This window comes from Hypanus sabinus, chromosome 3, assembly GCF_030144855.1.
Source record: "Hypanus sabinus isolate sHypSab1 chromosome 3, sHypSab1.hap1, whole genome shotgun sequence".
Taxonomy (NCBI): Eukaryota; Metazoa; Chordata; class Chondrichthyes; order Myliobatiformes; family Dasyatidae; genus Hypanus; species Hypanus sabinus.
Genome location: NC_082708.1, coordinates 122,912,998 through 122,933,541, shown reverse-complemented (window position 1 = coordinate 122,933,541; position 20,544 = coordinate 122,912,998). Strand labels below are relative to the sequence as shown.

At 39.7% G+C, this 20,544-nt stretch overlaps 1 protein-coding gene across 1 annotated transcript; it reads right to left on the bottom strand.

The window, feature by feature from the left end:
- Positions 1-350: 350 nt before the first annotated feature.
- On the bottom strand, positions 351-18,151 carry dctn6 (dynactin subunit 6). Its single transcript, XM_059965055.1, has 7 exons — positions 18,076-18,151; positions 12,853-12,917; positions 11,713-11,818; positions 8,255-8,343; positions 6,752-6,799; positions 2,842-2,984; positions 351-1,267 (listed from the first exon to the last, which is right to left on the bottom strand). Exons 1-7 carry the CDS (start codon positions 18,108-18,110, stop codon positions 1,169-1,171), a joined length of 585 nt encoding a protein of 194 aa, XP_059821038.1. The 5' UTR covers positions 18,111-18,151; the 3' UTR covers positions 351-1,168.
- Between the last annotated feature and the right edge of the window lie 2,393 nt (positions 18,152-20,544).

Here is a 20,544-nt window from a genome sequence, read left to right as displayed (position 1 = left end):
GGTGTCAAAGGTTATGGGGAAAAGGCAGGGGTTGAGAGGGATAATAAATCAGCCATGAAGGAATGGCAAAGCACACTTGATTGGACTAATTCCGCTCCTGTGTCTTACGGTCATATCAGTGTGCCACCGCCAACTCTCTCATTATGGAAGCTTATAAAGTAATTATAATAAAACAAAACTATGCAGTTAATTGTTAAACCATAGAAATTTCAACCACGAAGAAAAAAGTCTTTAAATTATGACTGCCATCAAAATATACCTACTGGTATCACAATCAATATCTAAATGCTTTCAGTAATAAATTGCTTTTCATGATCTCAGGATGTTCAATAAAATACTTCAAAATTCCATTTATTATTGTAAAGTAGGTAAATCATACATTATAACTGAATGTTTTCTTCGCAATCAGTGTTGGTAGTTTAAGTTTTGTATAAGTAATTTTCACTTAATCAAATTTAATCAATAAAGGCTGAGAATTGTTGAAAATGGAATCAAGGAACTAATAGTAAATATTTTATGTTTTATTTTATTTGGAGATACAGCGTGAAACAGGCTCTTCCGGCCCAACAAGCCTATTCACAGGGCAATTTACAATGACCGATTAATTGGTACACCTTTGGACTGCGGAGCAACTGGAGGAAACCCACGTGCTCACGAGAAAAATGTACAAATTCCTTATAGAAGTGAACTCCGAACTCTGGCACACCAAGCTATAATAGCATCTCACAAATTGCTTCATTACCATGGTAAACTACTATACTGGACTACTGCATTTTTAGTTTCAGCTTCTTCATTAGTATATAATGATATGGAAGGGGGAAGAGAACTATTAATTTTATGCAAAATAAACAGAAGACCAACAAGTTTTGTAATGCCCTTTGTCTTTAAAGTTAGTTTTTGGTCCACATTAAGATTGCTGTAATATTTACATAATTACTTTAAAGGATTAGGATTAACTAAATAGTGAAAACAAGAACTGACCAAGTTAACTGAAACAAATCAACAATTGTTATAACAAATTATATTTTCATTTAATCATGAAGGACACGTTATATACTACAGGATAAGGTTCTACATGCAATTGTTTCAGCATGACTGCTGTTTCTCGGATACCAAGCTTATAACAAAATAAATTAGCTCCTCCGCAGAACTCAGATTCTGGTCCTCTTCAGCTTTTTATTGGAGTGGAGCATCCTTTCACTGTTTTCTTCAGGTGATGATAATTAGGCAAGATCTTCATCAGGAAATCAAGCTGTAGAGTTTGTGGCTATAAATAAAAAGGTTACACACTAATTAAACATTCACACTTGGGATAACAAAGCTTTAAGTTTCAGGATTTAAAACAGCCAACAACCAAATTACGTTTCAAAAGAAAAATAGTCCATTATACTGTTACAGAATACGGTTAGTCATTTTTTTATGATGGTTCAGGTCAGGCAGCATCTCTGAACAAACCTGTTTTGAAAATCTCAACTCTCAGATATACAACTACACAGACAGACAAACCTAATCTCTTCTGCCTATACATGGTCCACTTCCCACCATTTTCTGTACATTCAAATGTCTATTTAAAAGATCTTAAACATCTCTATCTGCTTCCACCACCACCCATCACAGCACTTGTCAGACACGGTCTGTGTAAAACAAAAACTTGCCCCTCTCACCGTAAAGGCATACCCTCTAGTATTAGACATTGCAATACTGTAAGAAAGATTCTGGTTGCCTACTCTACCCATGCCTCTTGGAATTTATGAAGTTGTAGCGGTGTACTACACACAGCGCTGAAATAACGACACAGAGTCAATGAACTGCAGTTACAAAAAGATTTTATTCGAACTTCATGGCCCCGCTTTAAAGCCTTCCTGATCCCGCCCTCCCCGGGTGCGGATGCTGTAGGGGGCACGTATTCACAGTCCCGCGCGGGCTTTTCCCTTTGTTGGTGAAGCAGACCTGGCCCTTTTGGGACTGGCCTTTATGCCGGCGCGCTGGCTATTTGTGAGCCAGTTCGAGTGCGCTAGGAAATGGGTCGCCACAAAGTCTTCTATCTTCTACCAGGTCTCCTCTCAGTCTTTCTTGCTCCAGAGAAAACAACCCTTGTTTGTCCAAATTCTCCTTATGGCACATAACCCTACAATTAAGGCAGCATGGTAGCATAGCAGCTAGCATAATGTTTTAGCGCAACAGCAATCGGGGTCAGCAACTGTCCGTAAGCAGCTTGTACCTTTTCTCCATGACCATATGTGTTTCCTCCAAGTGCTCCAGGTTCCTCCCACATTCCAAAGATAAACGGGTCAGTAAGGATTTAGTAAGTAGAGGGCTCGCGCACTGCTGCAGCACCTCCTCAGACTGTACAGGTTGTTGATGCAAATGATGCATTTCACTGTACGTTTTGACAGACGTCTGCCTTTAAACCTTTGCTGCACTCTCGCCATAGCCTTTCTGTAATGGCGTGGCCAGAATTGAATGTCACAGTCCTAACTCCAGAGTTTTATAAAACTTACAGACTACCAAACTTTTCAATAGATTGTTATTCTATAAGTATCTTCAAGGAAAAAGTATTTGAAATTTTATTAATTTACACTATTATTAACTTAATACAATTTGAAAGACATTTTGTTTCACATCAATACTACCAGATACCAGTGACTACAAAAATGCCATTCTCTACACTCAACTTGATCCTAAATTCCTTCTCAATACTTCAAGATTTTGACTTACCCATTCTCAAACTCCTCCTCATAGGTCCTTAGCCGCATGACTCTTTTTCATTCACAAATCTCTCGAATTACTCCCTCTGAGGGCAACTCTTATTATTAGTATTAATTTATTGTTGTCTCCTACCTGTGGGCGTTCCGACTGTACTCTTCGCATACAATCTACTCCATAGATAACTGTGTTTTCTGGAATAACTTCACAGGAATTTACATGACAGCAGGCTCCAATAATACATCCACTGGTTAGGATCACATTTCTACCTATATATGCTGAAAAACAAAAGAAAAACATAAAGCTATAGGTATCTGAATCAAAATAAGTAGCAGTTTAAGAAAATTCCAACAGAAAAATAACATCTTCAGAAAGAATATATATTGGCTGCAACATCTCAACTGTTACAATTACAGCATAAAGATTAATCAATCTAAAGTATTAATGTTACATCTATGCCAATCCAATTTCACAACCAAAAAAGAAACAAATACAAAAACAGCTAAAAACCATGAATTGTGGATCACCAGTCTCATAATAGTATCAAAAAATGCACAGAAACATGTCAATGCATGCTTTGAAAGGGAGAATAAAGCTACACCTGTGCAAAATCCCGCAGCACCTGGTAACCCTGTGACCTCTGTCTCGGAGACCGACATCACAGCATCCTTCAGGAGAGTTAACCCTTGACAAGGTGTCAGGCCCCAACGTTACTGAAAACCTGTGCTTACCTCTCACTGCTGTAGTCGGAGGTTCCTGCTTCAGAAAGGCATCAATCATACTGGTTAGGGTGAGCTGCCTCAATGACTATCAACTCAGTAATGAAGTACTCTGAAAGGTTGGTCAAGGCTAGGGAACTGGATCCACTGCAATTTTGCTTACCGTCACAACAGCTCTACAGTAGGCACAATCTCACTGGCTCTTTACTTGGCTTTGCAGCAGCTGAACAACACAATACTTTTATCAGGCTGGTGTTCATTGATTACAGCTGTACTCAACACTATTCTACCTCAGTACTAATCAACAAGCTTCAAAACTGGGCCTCTGTATGTTTGTCTGCAACTATATCCACTTCCTCATTGGGAGACCACAATCAGTGCTAATTGGTAATAATACCTCATCCTTGCTGACAATCAACACAGGCACACCTCAGGGATGCATGCTCTACTCTCACTATACTCATGATCAAGATGGCAATAGTGAGGCACACAGCAGTGAGACAGATTGGCTAGTTGAGTAGTGTCACAACCTTTCATTCAACATCAGCCAGTCCAAGGGATTGATTATAGTCTTTTGAAAGGGAAAGTTGGGAGAACTCACACCAGTCCTCAGCGGTGGAAAGGGCGATCAACTTCAAGTTCGTGGATGTCAACATCTCAGAGGATCTATCCTGGGACTAACACACTGATGCAATCACAAAGAAAGCATGCCAGCACCTATAGTTCATTGGGGGTTTGAGGCAATTTACTATGTCACCAGTACCAAACCTCTACCAAAGTTCTATGAATGTACCATGGATTTTAGACATCCCTCTCATCTCCTTGTATCTTTTTCTGCTCCAGATTTTTGCAGTCTCCACAAGATAAATTCCTCATCTTTGGAATTACTCTAGCATTAACATTCATCCTAAAATATAATCCAGCTGAGTCCTGACAGATTTAATTAAGATTTTCTTATTTTAGAAAGTTTATGCCACTGTGTAAAAAGCCACAATCTCAGCAATGGAACTTCCAATTTTCTTTTCTAGGACACAATTTAAGCTGGGGAATCTTTACACTACATTGATGATATCAACCATTTTCTCACCTTATTTTAAAAACACCTTGGAATGGCAGCCATCGGGACTTACCACTTTGACCACTAATTTTTCTAAAGTTTTTTCAAGTAATAACTTCAAATCAGTTCCTCATTTAGGACAAATCTTAAAGAACAAAAACTAATTGAAAAAATAGCTGGGATTCTCTTTGGCTGTTTGAAACGCTATGCTACTTAATTAGGCCAGGAGACTGTTGCCAAACAGTTCCTAACTAGCATCAGTCACATGCATTCGTATGAATGTTAGACACTACACCACGTTTAGAGCAATTTTTAAATAACATCAGTTGCATGTGCTTGTGTTATGTTATCCATTTGGGCCAATGGACACCGGTTCAAAACACAGTGATTTTTAATAATTTTGTTTTTTTATTTTGATTTAAAAAAAATTCAGACCCTTACCAAGATGCCTTTTAAAGATTTGACATTAGCCTAAAAAATTACCCTACTAGACCAAATTAAAAACCATCCACCTAACACCATTCATTGTCAGCTGGCAGAGATAACTGGAGTGCCAAGATCTACAAATGCACGCTTCATACATACATCAGCTAAATAACTACAAGAAAATGGGGAGAACATGAGGGACAACAAAGAGGATCCCAAAAACAAAAGCCTGAAGGTAAGGAACCAAATGTTGAAAAGGTGTGTGTGTGTGAGTGGACTACTATTTTATAAAAACAAGTCATATGAGGTAGCTAAGAAGCTGAGTTATGAAGATTTTAAAACAATTGATGGTTGGTTATTTTGATAGAAATGAATGCTCCACATTAAATTCAAGAATGCACACGATGAGGAAGATAGTGCTGACACTGTAAGTGTAGAATCTTGAGCTCTGAACTTGAGCTAGTGACTACACAGGACGCAAGGATATTTATTGTTGGATTACAACACTACTTCATTCAGGAATGCAATGAAGGCAGTCCATTACCTGCACTGATTTTGTTCATTTATGCAGTTAATCGAACACAGCAGCTTACAGTGGATGAATTCCTTCGTCAAGAACAATTAGGATCTAATACACCGTTTTATAGTACTGTAGTGGCTCCAAAGGTAGTCATAGCCAAAGGGTGCTAGTGGGGACGAGCTCCCACTGCTAAACAAGCGCTCTCCATGGCATACATCTCAAAAAGCCTCTGACAACTTCTGGCCTTCACATGTGGCATAGTTCTTATGCCTGGTGGAACTGTTCTCACTGACAGGAGAAGGGGCAAAGGCAGATCACTGGCGCCTTAAAACCCGTTGCTCCAGACAGATGGGGCTCATTAATCACGGATGGTAGCTCATCTAGAAGAGAGAAAACTCCAATTTCAGACCTCTGCTGCCTTACGGCTATACCCACTCACGGGAAAGGCATTAGGAATAAACCCTGAGGAAAAATCCGGAGTCGGAGTCCCAAAGGTAGCTGACTGCTGTACCCAGCCCCGGCACGGCAACTCCTGCGATGCTGCTGCCACCAAACTGTATCGACTCTCGTCGTTCCTTTGGACCCGTCATCAGCGTGGAGAGGGGGGTCCCACTGCACGGGCAACAGAATGATCTCCATATCCACTCTGCCCTGGCTTGAGCCCTAGAGAGGCCACTCCCAGTGACTACCAGAGGCGCAGTACCCATTGTCGACCACAACCAACAGAGGCCACACACACAGTACTGTAGTAGTGTTGTTACTGTCCTAAATACATAACTTATTAGTCAGTTAAACAGTAGTATGTCTATTTATACCTTTTTAACTATTTCTATGAAACGTCCACTAATTGGGCAGCCACATAATTGGGCCAAAATATACTGGTCCTAATGTGTTCTAATTAACCAAAATCCACTGTATTTGTTTTTTTATATAGAGTTTTAAGAAAAAAATTGTTTCTGTGCCTTAGACTACCTGCATTCATTTTAACTGTTCAACAAATATTTTTGTTGTCAGAGATAAGAGCATACACCTTTGGCACTTCTGCCTTTAAACATTACAGATGTGTATATTTGTGTGGTGTTCTAAAGGTCCGGCAGTAGATTAAATAGTTGCAAAATACCAGTCAATTCTGTCCATTTTGATAGGCAAGGCAACAAATTTTCATCAGCTTGGTTGGTCACACATTTCTCTGCAAAAATCCTACAACAACTGAAATAGCAGATAGCAAAACAAGTCACTGGTAAGACAGGAGAACAAGAACCACTCAATTTTATTTCAAAGCGTTTGATCAGAATTACATTTTCTTTCCCAAATGCAGCTTACCTTTAGATTCAATTACATTGTTATCTCCAATCTTCAGAGCTTCAAAATCTGATGTAGGTAATTAAAGAAAATTAACTGTACCATTTATTTTCTGATCACTTCCATTTTTCTCTTCTGAAGATATTGCATTATCCTCAGACTATCCTAAAGTATTACTCGTTACTGCAATTTCCCTCTCTCCAGCTCTTAGACGTGGATGTTACTTCTTTCAATGCTGAGATTAACTTAATTTGACACTTGTAATGTTCACATAGTGAATTTTTAGAGAGGACCAAGAATGCAAAATGACTTAAGTAAAATTGTAAATACCACGATAGCTACTTTTCTGTACAGTAATCACTATATGAATTAAAACTCATTTTAAATTAAGATAAATTAACCTTATCTCCATTACCCAACAATTATTTGTTCTACTGGTATTATTGCTGGAATTGGATTTGGAAACACCTACAAAGCACTTAGACAAAAAAAAAATAAGCCATGTCCTAGCACAAAGCAAATGGTGTTTACTGCCAACCAGTACTATAATACTCTTTCCTCACCTGATACCTCTCATGAAAGTTTTCTGCAGTGTCAACTTTAACAAAATAATGTTTAATAAAGTTCATAAAAACACAAAATGCTGGCAGAACTCAGCAGGCCAGACGGCATCTACGGGAGGAGGTAGTGACGACGTTTTGGGCCGAAATCCTTCATCAGGAGTGAAGTAACATGGGATGGTCGAGGGGGGATAAGAAGTGGGGGGAGCGATGAAGTAGAGAGCTGGGAAGTGATAGGCTGGAGGGAAATGGGCTAGGGGGAAGGTGGAGAATTATGGGAAATAAAAGAGAAAGAAAGGTAGGACTAGGGGGAGATTATAGTGAGGGGGGAAAAAGAGAAAGAAAACCAGACTAAAATAATAGATAGGGATGGGGTTAAGAGGGGGAGCAGGGTATCAACGGAGGTCTGTGAGTTGAAAAATAAAGTTCACTGTGATTCTTGAATCTGTTATTTGCAGAAAATATAGACAAAGATCCAGCTATTAGATTAATGACTTTGTTTAGAGATAAATTTGAGCAAAAACATTTAGTGGCAGCTTGTTTGGTAGCATTCATCTATAGTTACGCTGTCCACTATGTAAGTTTTTGTTTGGTATTTGGACATAACCAATTGGAAAGGGATTTGTCTCAGTTAGACGTGGTCTGGAGTATATCCCATATTCATGATGTTGTTTACAACAGAGATTCAGGAGTCGTGGAATTGAAGACAAAACTAAAAAGAAATAACAAAACTACTGTGGATGGTTTTCATCTTAATGCTTTTGCCCGGGTTACAATAATCAAATAACTTTTAGCTATCTCAGTTACAGTTCAGATGGAAACAGATACATCAAAATAATTCTTGATTGGAATGGTTTATAGCACTGGAAACAACATCATTTGTGGAAACTAAATTCTTACAACTCACCAAATCATAATAATTTGAAAGCAAAGCTTATTGATAATTATTTACAAGAAAGGATACGACAACCAACTTCAAATACATTGTTTGTTCCAATAGTCATAACTTTAGGTTCAATATCTTCCTTTTGAGGCACAAGATTTTCTGGATAGCTGGAAGACAGCAGCAATTTTTATTAACACCATAAAACAAGATCTTGTCTATTTCAAAAAGGAAAACTGCATTTTTTTGCTGTTGCACCTTTAGCATAGGAATTGCCCTTGGGTAATTTGTAAAGATTAAAGAAAGAAAAATCAGAGAAGACACTGAGGTATTTTGTATAGTGTTTGGAAGTGGTGTCTGAAAGTTACATTTAAACTCTGAGGTTTAAGAAAGTTTACAGATTCAAAAAGTGAAATGAAGAAGTTTGGGATTAATTTTGTGGTGTTGGCAATAGCAAAAGAGTTAACATTAAAATATTGATAAATATCACCCTTTGGATTTTGTTTGTGCTAGGCTAGTGGGTTTTCTAGACAATTGGATATTATCAATGTGCAAACACATTTATACTTCTTGTTTTTTTTACATATCACACAGTAGTATAATAAATGTTCCAATGAACCAGTTGAGTTTAAAAGGAGCAGAAAATGTAAGGTACTTTGGACCTTGGCTTGAACTGTAAACTTAACCAAGTTACGGGTACACTGGTATTCTTGAGCTCACTCTTGGCTCCAACCACACACCCAGCCTGCAGTCCAGACCCTGGCCCCAACAGCACTTCGGACCTCCCAACTTTAGCCGCACACCCCACTAGGCATCCTGATCACGTTTCACACTTTAGAGTGAGCCAGATACTAAACTGTCAGGATTACTGAACAATCAGAGGGCAGGTCAACAGAGATTTAGAATTTTAAAATGTAAAGTAGGATTCAAGGTTGAAGAAAGAGACAAAGGCATTGTTACTGAAAGGTAAAAACATTATAACACTTCAAATGATTTTTTAAATTGTGAGTTGAAGGGACAATCCTATTTATATCAAAAATTATTGTGTGTGTTGTGTTGTGTAAAGATAAAATTTGTTGGCTATAGCAACCCTGCATTCTGACAGAATTTCAAGACAGCACCAAGCTGTTGAGTTTTCCAAATGCAGTTCATATTCTAAACATTGTTCCTCTACCCTGCTCATCCATCCACACACAAATATCAAAATAGTCAACTCCACAAACAACATCATGTATTCAATATTGTGAGTTATAGTTAAGATTTTAAGTTAGTAACTACGTTGGAATTGGTGAATACACCAAATAAATATAATGGGATTGGGCAAAATTGTCTATCCTTTCTATCTAGTAATGCATTCTTTAAGAGATATGACATTAACTGGTTTTGTGATTCACTTCCAGATCTACCTGTTATACATTTGGGTTATTGCCAGGTCATATCAATTTGAAAAGGTCTTATTCATCCAAATGCAAAGATAACACCTAGCTTTACTTCTCTGGTGTAATTAGCCTTAAATATCACTTACTTCCCTTCCATGTTCACTGTCACCATTAAATGGAAGCAGCTTCACCAAGATTCCAGGATCTTAAATCACTTCACTCTCCTTCCTAGAGCAATGGACCAACTTGCCATGAAAGTGATTTCTCCATGTAATGCTCACTGTAGATTCTTCTAGCTCTTTCAACCACAAGCTACCCAACTGAATGGCATTGCTGTTAGTCATTACTGCTCATATGTCTCATCCTCAAGTAGTGTCCACTCCACTTCAGCCATGCTATGTGAGAGCCACTTAGAACATTATCTCCCAATTCCATGCCGATCTTTCCTGGGAATATCCCTCTCAAATAGCTTGATGCAAAGTCATAAATCTAACATGTACACTTAGTGGCCACTCATTAGGTACACCGGATCATTAATGCAAATATCTGATCAGCCAATTATGTCAGCAACTCAATGCATAAAAGCACACATACATGGTCAAGAGGTTCAGATGTTATTCACACCAAACATCAGAATGGGGAAGAAATGTGATCCAAGTGACTTTGACCATGGAATGACAGTTGGTGCCAGACGAGATGGTTTGAGTATCTCAGAAACTGCTGATTCCTGTGGTTTCTATGCACAACAGTCTCCAGAGTTTACAGGGAATGGTATGAGAAACAAAAAATATCTAGTGAGCAGAAGTCCTATGGATGACACCTTGTTAATGAGAGAGGTTAGAGGAAAATGACCAAACTGGTTCAAGTTGACAGGAAGGTGACAGTAACTCAAATAACCACACCTTACAACAGAGTTGTACAGAAGAGCATCGCTGAATGCACAACACATCAAACCTTGAAGTGGATAAGAGAATCAGAATAGCATCAGAAGACCACACCAGGTTCTACTCCTGTCAGCTAAGAACAGGAAACTGAGGCTGCAGTGGCGTGGGCTCACCAAAACTGGAAAGACGAAGACTTTAAAAAACAACATTCAATTTGAGGAATCTTGATATTCAGTGTACTTCAATGTCCTCCACAGTCATCAGATCTCAATCCAATAGAGCACCTTTCGGATGTGAAGGAACAGGAAATTCACAGCATAAAACTGCAGCAACAGCATGATGCTATCATGTCAAGATGGACTACAATCTCTGAGAAAGGTTTCCAGCATTTTGTTGAGTCTATGCCATGAAGAATTCAGGCTGTTCTGAGGGCAAAGAGGGGTCCTATCCAGTACTGGAAAGCTGTACCAAATAAAGTGCTCACTGAGTAAATGACTAATAAAGGTGAATCGTCCTTCCTCATTCATTTCAACTCAAAGCAAATATCCCTCTTCAGTGTCTTCCCACTGTCTTCCAACTGCACTCACCATTTCATCCTTTTCAGTTACGGAATTACCAGTAATGACTTCCCTTTCTCTGTGTGGAATTGCAACACCTTTTCTTATTCCCATTTGTTCAGTGTATTTCTAGTAATCATTTCTCTTTACATTTCTTTCTCTCAAGGTTTGATGTTTCAGGCTATATTCTATTTCCTATCTACACAGCGCTTCTTGGCAATGTTATCCCAAAATAAACACCAGTTTTCAATGAAATTCAGGTACTCAACTACATCTCACTACCAGCAAAACTTTTAAATTATCACAGTGCTCAACCATTATCCAAAACTGGATGGAGAAATTTCAACCAAAGTTCTGGGAAGACCAAAGTCATTCTTTTATGTCCCAGTCATAAAATACTATTTCTACCTGATAGTATCCTTCTCCATTGCAGCTGTCTAATACTGAATCATATTATAGGTTATCAATATATCTGCTGAGAGGTTTAGTTTTAATACCCACCAAGTACCATTCCCTCATCACCTTTGCTTGGGGTGTACATTCTCACCCAGTTAAGCAGTAACTTTCTTCAAAACCGTCATCCTTTTCAAATCCTTACATGTCTGATTTCCTTGTTTTTCCCAAAATGGGAGGAAGTATTTACAGAAGCAAAATAAATTTGTTATATGTCTGGAATCTTTATTTGTGAATACCCATTTAGCATTTGGTCTCACACATACCTGTTAATAATAAGTGCTTGTTCTTCAATCAAGTTCCCTTCTCCAATGACGATCGGTCCTGCTTCTGCGATAATACGAGCCTTAGGATGAACTACTGTCCTAGGACCTTAGAAAACAAACTGCATTTTTACCCTCATGCTACACCTAATGGAGAAAGCAATACTTTTATACTGTGGACCAGATTGATATTCTGACATACGTAAGCAAGTATAAGACCAAAGATTGTTCTATCAGTTTCAGAAGTTTAACCAGCATGGTAGATAAGAGAAAATCTGTGGATATGGAGTATTCAGGTTTTCAAACAAAAATCATTAAAGATGTTACTGTATAAAGTTAGTTATTGGTTCTGAGTACTGAAATTACTAAAAGATCATATCTACTCTGATCTGGACCCAAGCTCAGTTTTCTCCCTTTTCCCAGTAACTCTTGGTGTCTTTACAGTCAAAAGAAAATCTATCATTCGACCTTCACGCTTTGCTGGGATTGAGAAATCCAAAGATTTATAACCCCCAGAAAAAATCTTCTCATCGCCTCTTAAAAGTGCAACCACCTAGTCTGAAACTACGCTGTTTCCGACAAGGGAAATCAATTAAGTGTCAGTTACATACAGAGTTTGAAAAGTCAGAATAATTAATTCAATGTCAAACTATGTACAAAATGATAAAGAGGAAGAAAAATAACAAAGGAAAAAACAAAGAAAAAGTTATTTAAATCTCCAGTAATTAAAATCTGAAGGAAAAAGTCTAGCACTTATTAATTTTTGATGCCAAAGGTGATGCTCAGCAGTTTAAAAGAGAAAATCACACACATAGAGTATCAGGTGTTCACCTTCTGGTAATAGCAAGATATGTTTGACAGGAGCTTGTGTATTTACATTTTTAATTGCACATATCCAGCTTTTTAAAATGCATTTTAAATTAAACCTAAATAATGAGTATCATCAGCCTGATTGTTAATGTAGGAGCAAAAAGACTGTTAAAGATAAATTAGAGATTATGTAATTAGCGTTATTTCATTGTCCTTTGTCATTATGCTTGACACATTTGTGAGATATGGCATACTTCTGGTTAAATCAAAATTTACCAGAACCAAGCATTAACTTATTCTAAAAATAAACAGCATTTTTTAAACATCACTTACCAATAGTTACATCTCCTTTGATTTCACTTTCCACACAGACAACAGCTCCAGCTGCAATTTTAACACTGCACAGAATGCATTGTATTAGTTAAGAGTACATTTACAATAAAACATAGTTTCCACATCACATAGTTAATTAGTGAATTACACTTATTGTGGAATTGCTCAAAGCTGCAGTCTATTAAGCTTCCTCTCCCAAACAGAAACTGTTTTCATCTAGGAGAGATAATCTGGTACAATTTATTAATATGCGTAGAGATAATTGAGAAAGAAGTTCTCCACTTCTTATCCACATCCTGGTCTCCACTTTAAACAGCCAATTACTACAAACACACCAACAACACCAGAGGCTGTGTTTTCACAAAACTATGCATTATATATGTAGAAAACTATGTCTGAATGCAGAAAATAACTTAGCTTCATTTGTAAATGATAATGATCTGTGGTGACAACACTGGGAGTGCAGTTTGAAGAATTGCTGTATATGGCACAGCACCTTGTAATAATAACGTTTAAAATGTTTTGATGCTTTGAGGTGCAGAAAGCTAGGACTTAAAGATCTTTGTTCTTATCCATACAAAATGTAAAGGATAGAAAAGGATGAGAGTAGAAGGGCAAGAAATAAATGAGACATGGTCAAGGGCTTTATCCAAACTGGAAGAGGGGAGGTCACAAACATGAGAAAGTTTGTAGATGTTGGAAATAAAAAGCAAAATACACAAAATGTTGGAGGAACTCAGCAGGTCAGGCAGCATCTAGAAATGAATAAACAGTCGACATTTTGGGCCAAGACACTTCTTCAGGACTGAGAAGGGGGAAGATGCCATAATAAAAAGGTGGGGAAAGAGATATGAAAGGACTAGATGACGATAGGTGACACCAGGTGGGTGGGAAAAGTCAAGGGCTGGAGGAGAAAGAATCTGATAAGAGAGGAGAGTGGCCAAAGGAGAAAGGGAAGGAGGAAGGAACCCAGGGGAAAGTAAAAGGCAGATGTGAAGTAGTAAAAGGTCAGAGTAGGGAATAGAGGAAAGTGGGGTGGGAGTGGAGGGATTTGTTTACTGGAAGAAGAAATCAATATTCATGCTATCAATTTGGAGGGTACCCAGACAGAATATAAGGTGTTGCTCCCACACCCTGAAGCCTCTTCTTGGCAGAAGAGGAGGCCATGGACTAACACATCAGAACAGGAATGGGAATCGGAATTAAAACACTTGGCCACCAGGAAGTTGCGGGTGATGCAGAGGTACTCAACAAAGCAGACCACCAATTTACGACGGGTCTCACCAATGTAAAGGAGGCCATATCGGGAGCACTGGACACAATAGACGTCCTCACAGGTGAAGTGTTGCCTCAGCTGCAAGAACTGTTTGGGGTCCTGAACAGAGGTGAGGGAGGAGCTGTAGCACTTATGCCACTTCAGGGATAAGTGGCTGGAATAAGGTTAGAGGTGAGGGACAAATGGACAAGGGTATCACAGAGGAAGCGATCCCTGTGGAAAGCAGAAAGCTGAGGGGAGGTAAAGATATGTTTAGTGGTAGGAACTCTGGAGATGGAGCAAGTTGTGGAGGATAACGTGTTGGTTGCAGAGGCTGATGGGGTGGTAGGTGAGGACAAGAGAGACTCCATCACTATTAAGGCAGCGGGAAGATAGGGTAAGCACGGACGTACAGGAAATGGAGGACATGCCGATGAGGGCAGCATCAATACTGGAGGGAGGAAAACTCCATTCTTTAAAGAAGGGGGACACCTCTGATGAACTGCAACAGAAAGCCACGTCCTGGGATCAGATCCGGTAGAGGCGAATAATCTGAGAAAAGGGAATAGTATTTTTACAAGAGGTGGGGTGGGAAGAGATAACCATGGGAATCAGTAAGTTTATGAAAGGTGTTGGTTGACAGATTGTCTCCAGAGATGGAGGCAGAGAGATCGAGAAAGGGAAGGGAGGTGTCAGAGATGACCAAGTGAATTGAAGGGCAGGGTGGAAGTTGGAGGCAAAGTTGTTAAAATTGACGAGCTCAGCATCGGTGCATGTAGCAGCCCCAATGCAGTTGAGGAAGAGTTGGTGAGTATAACCAGGGAAGGTTTTGAACATGTACTGTTCTACATAGCCAACAAAGAGGCAGGCATAGCTGGGGCCCATGTGAACGAACACCTATGGCTGCCCCCAAGTTTGGAGAAGTGAATGAGGTCACAGTGAATGAAGAATGAATCAATTCTACCTCTCTGGAGTTTGTATCGGGAAAGGCCAATTTTACTTGACATCCCTTCCTTTCCTTGTTTTTCAATTTATATTCTTGTGTGCCAAGCCAAACTATAAAACGTCACCTACACATTGTGGGGATAACTATCAGAGCCACTGATACACAGCACCTGAGATCTGGGTTCAATCTTGACCTTGGGTTTTGTAAGTAATTGCATGGCATACACACAAGAGATTCTGTAGATACTGGAATTCATGAGAAACACACACAAGCCATGGTGGAACTCAGCAAGCCAAGCAGCATCTATGGAGAGGAATAAGTTATCAACGTTTCAGGCTGAGACTATTCATCACGACTGGAAAGGAAGGGGGCAGAAGCTATAATAACAAGATGGGGTGAGAGGAAGGAGTACAAGCTATAAAGTGATAGGTGAAACTAGATGAGGGAGAAGGTGGGTGGGTGATGGGAAGGAAGTAAGAGGCTAGGAGGGGATAGGTGGAAGAGCTAAAGGGGTGAAAAAACAGAAATTTGATAGGAAAGGACATTGGACCATGGAAGAAAGGGAAGGAGGGGAATCATAGGGAGGTGACAGGTAGATGAGAAGTAAAGGGGCGAGACGGTAACCTGAATAGGAAATGGAAAACAAAAAGAATGAGCGAAGGGGCAAAACTACCAGATGTTGATGAGATCGATCAGGTTGGAGGCTGTCCAGACAAAATATGTCTGCTCCTCCAACCTGAGTCTGACCTCAGCAAAGGCAGAATCAATAAGCATCAAAACCTGGGCCTCTGACTTCCATGGACAGACATGTCAGAATGGAAATAGGAAGTCAAATCGAAATGGGTAGTCATCAGGAGATTTTAGCTTTTAAGGCAAACAGAATGAAGGTTCTTGACAAATCAATCATCATGTCTCACTAATGTAGAGGAGGCTGCACCAAGAGCACTGTACCCAATAAGTGACCCTGACAGGCACGCAAGTAATGTATCACCTCACCTGGAAGGACCATCCGGGGTCCTGAATGGCAGTGAGGGAAGCTGTGTTGGGGCACTTGTCACAGCTTCTTCCCCTCTGCCATCTGGTTTCTGAATGAATATTGAACCCATGAGCACTACCTATTACTTTTATTTCTATTTTGCACTATCAAAGATGGTGATGAATCAGCATACAAGAGGGAGGGAGATTGAGTGGTCTAATAACAAAACCTCTCAATGTCAATAAGACCAAGGAACTGATTGTAGACTTCAGGAGAGGGAAACCGAGGTCCATGAACCAGTATTCATCAGAGGATCAGAAGTGGAGAGGGTCAGTAACTTTAAATTCCTGGGAGTCATTATCTCAGAGTACCTGACCTGGACCCATCATATAAATATAATTCCCAAAAGCACAAGTCTACAGAGATTCAATGTGTCATCAAAATTGGCAGATTTCTATAGACATATGGTTCAAAGTGTGCTGACTGGCTGTATTCACAGTCGATGTAGAAAAGCAGCATCCATCATCAAAGATCCTCACCACCCAGGCTGTGCTCTTTTCTCGTTGCTACCCTCAGCTAGAAGGTACAAGTACCTCAGGACTCGCACCACCAGGTTCAAGAACAGTTACTACCTCTCAACCATCAGGCTCTTGAATAAAAGGGGATAACTATACTCATCCTATTTCTGGTGTTCCCAAAACCAATGATCTCACTTTAAGGATTTGTATTTTAATGCTCGTTATTTATTGCTATTTATTTATATTTGCAATTGTACAGTTTGTTCTTCATTGATCCTATTTACAGTTATTGTTCTATAGATTTGCTAAATATGCTTGTAGGAAAAGAATCTTAGGGTTGTATGTGGTGTTGTGTTTGTACTCTGATAATAAATTTTACTTTTACCTTTGAACACTACTTATTTATCTATTTAATATATATACACTTACAGTAATTCAGTTTTGTTCTATTGTACTACTACCGCAAAGTGAACAAATTTTATGACATATGCCGATGATATTAAACCTAATTCTGATTCAGTCCTCACTGAAGGGCTAGTAGTGGAAAAGGTAAGCAGCTTCAAGTTACTGGTTGTCAACATCTCGGAGGAAGTTACCCAACCTAACCATCCTTGTTGTTATAATACAGTAAACAACAACTGTCAGGCAGAGGTAAAGAGATTGTGGGACAGACGGGAAAGGTCCTTAACAATGCAGAGGGCTTTGCAAATGCAACGCTTCTGGTACATGTCCTGGATTGGTGGTTGGTGGGGGGGGACGCCAGTGATTCTCTCAGCAGTCCTCACAATCAGTTGCAGGGTCTTGCAGTCAGATGCCTTGTAATTCCCATATTAGACAGTGATACAGCTCAAGATACTCTCGAAGGTGCTCCAGAAGGATGTGGTTAGAATGGGAGTGTTGAGCCTCGCTCATTAGGGGTTCAAACTCATTAACAGTTTGAGGAGATTAGGTATGCCACCAGGACTATCACATTTGTACAAATGCACCTCAGAGAGCATTCTGACTGGTTGCATCCCCACTCATACGGAGGCTCCAATGTGCGGGATCGAAAAAGGCCGAAAAGAATTACAGCTAGGAAGCTCCATCACAGGCACAACTTTCCCCACTATCGTGAATATCTTCAACACTCAAGAAAGCTGGACTCACCGTCCGGGATTTGCTCTCTTCTCATTTCTACCATTGTATCCTGAAGACCCCATGCTCAACGTTTTAGGAACAGTTTCTCCCCTACGCCAACCGATTTCTGAACGATCCTCGCCATTCCTCTTTTACAATATTTATTTTATAACATCGTATTATGTCATATACTGTATTGCTGTCATGAAACAAAATATTCATATCTGTACTACAAAAATCCTGATTCTTATTCTGACACCTCCTTGAACTCAGGCACAAAATTTACAAACCCCGTCCTATATCAATATAAACCCACAGATTATGTAGAATCCCGACCCTTTCTCCTATACAATTTTCGTTCAATCAACACGTTTCTTGCCAAATTTAAACCTGCACTGCCGTTTTTATTTACCTTTTCTGTACCAACCTCCCCGACCCGGTCTCCATCTTGCCACTCCTCACGGCCGGTACGCATGCGCGTCGCCCCACCTCCTACACGGCAACGGCGCGTCGCGCATGCGCCGTGCAGGGCCCAATCTGGGGGGTGCGACCGCTGCGGGGTAACACCGGCAATCTCTGCCCTCCTATTGCAGGCTTCACACTCACAAAACAAGCGGGTCAGTGGCGGACTTTGTTTAATGCGTGAAGTCTACAGTTTGCGAAAATCAACTTATAGAAACATATGAAGCTGAACTACTTTGGGCGAAGGACAGTGGTGGATCCTGGAGTTCCAACAGAACATCCATTATTAATAACGAATTAGACCTGACCAACTGCAGTGGCCAATCCAATCGTGTATCAAAAGAAAGCACTCTTGACATGTTTCTCGTCAACCCCCCCCCCTCAGAATTTTGTATGTTTGAATAAGATCTTTTCCTTTTCATTTGAACACCAACGTTTCTTGACCAAATCACATTATTTCCTTATAAAGTAACCCTTGCATCCCAGGAATCAATCAAGTCTTCTCTGCAACATATTAAATATATCCTTCCCCCCCCTCCGCCCCGATTAAGAAACCAAAACGCACAATATTTATTTTAACTCACAGATGCTGAAAATCTGAATCTAAATGATGGAAAAACACAGCAACACACAAAAGGTTAGAGGAACTCAGTAGATCAAGCAGCATCCTGATTTCTAAATGACAAATAAACTGAATCTGAATCTGAGATGCAAGTTAATTCTTGGGTGAGACCCCTGGGGTTGGTACTGGGACCATTGATTTTCCCTAGACAAGACAACGGGAAAAGTGATATCAACATGGGAAATTAACTTGTATCTTACTTTTACTCAGTTATGACAAGGGGTAATAGATCTAAAATGTTGACTGTTTCCCTTTCCACAGATTTATTGCAACTGGTTACCTAGTTCTCTGTTCATTCTGATATGAGAATCCGAATCAGGTTTATTATCATTGGCATGTGTCGTGAAATTTATTAACTTAGCAGCAGCAGCAGTACAACACAATACATTAGAGAGAAAAAAGTAAATATGTATATCAATTACTCTAAGTATATATATATATGTTAAATAGATTAAAAATAGTGCAAAACAGAAATATATATTTTAAAAAGTGAGGTAGTGTTCATGGGTTTTCACCATGCGCAGTTGATCACTTTAGGAAAATGACAATGCATTTTAATGTTAAAATGCTAACTAGCAGTGCACACTGGAGCAATGTGCGTTAAATCAATCACATTCTTGTTGTAAATATCCAAAGACTTTCCAAGTTCCTTAACTCCTAGAAACAGAGAAGTCCCTTTAATCCTGCACACTAAGGTAATTTTTATTATGATTAGACTTATTTATTTATTTTCAGAAGGCATTTGATAAGGTCTCACATAGGAGATTGGTGGGTAAAATCAGAGCTCATGGCATTGGGGGGAAGATATTGACATGGATAGAAAACTGGTTGGCAGATAGAAAGCAAAGGGTAACGGTGAATGGGTGTTTCTCGGAATGGCAGGTGGTGACTAGTGGGGTGCCACAGGGCTCGGTATTGGGACCACAGCTGTTTACAATTTACATCAACGATTTAGATGAAGGCATTGAGAATAACATCAGCAAGTATGTTGATGATACTAAGCTGGGTGGCAGTGTGACGTGATAAGGATGTTAGGAGAATTTAGGGTGACTTGGATAGGCTGAGTGAGTGGGCAGATACTTGGCAGATGACGTTTAATATGAATAAGTGTGAGGTTATCCACTTTGGGAGTAAGAACAGGAAGGCAAATTATCTGAACGGTGTAGAGTCAGGTAAGGGAGAAATACAAAGAGATCTAGGAGTCCTTGTTCATCAGTCACTGAAGGTGAATGAGCAAGTGCAGCAGGCAGTGAAGAAGACTGCTGGAATGTTGGCCTTTATTACAAAGGGAATTGAGTACAAGAGCAAGGAAATCCTTTTGCATTTGTACAGGGCCCTTGTGAGACCACACCTGGAGTATTGTGTACATTTTTGGTCTCCAGGGTTAAGGAAGGACATCCTGGCTGTAGAGGAAGTGCAGCGTAGATTCACGAGGTTAATTCCTGGGATGTCTGGACTGTCTTATGCAGAGAGGTTAGAGAGACTGGGCTTGTACACGCTGGAATTAAGGAGATTGAGAGGGGATCTGATTTCAACATATAAGATTATTAAGGGATTGGACAAGATAGAGGCAGGAAATATGTTCCAGATGCTGGGAGAGTCCAGTACCAGAGGGCATGGTTTGAGAATAAGGGGTAGGTCATTTAGGACAGAGTTAAGGAAAAACTTCTTCTCCCAGAGAGTTATGGGGGTCTGGAATGCACTGCCTCGGAAGGCAGTGGAGGCCAATTCTCTGGATGCTTTCAAGAAGGAGCTAGATAGATATCTTATGGACAGGGGAATCAAGAGATATGGGGA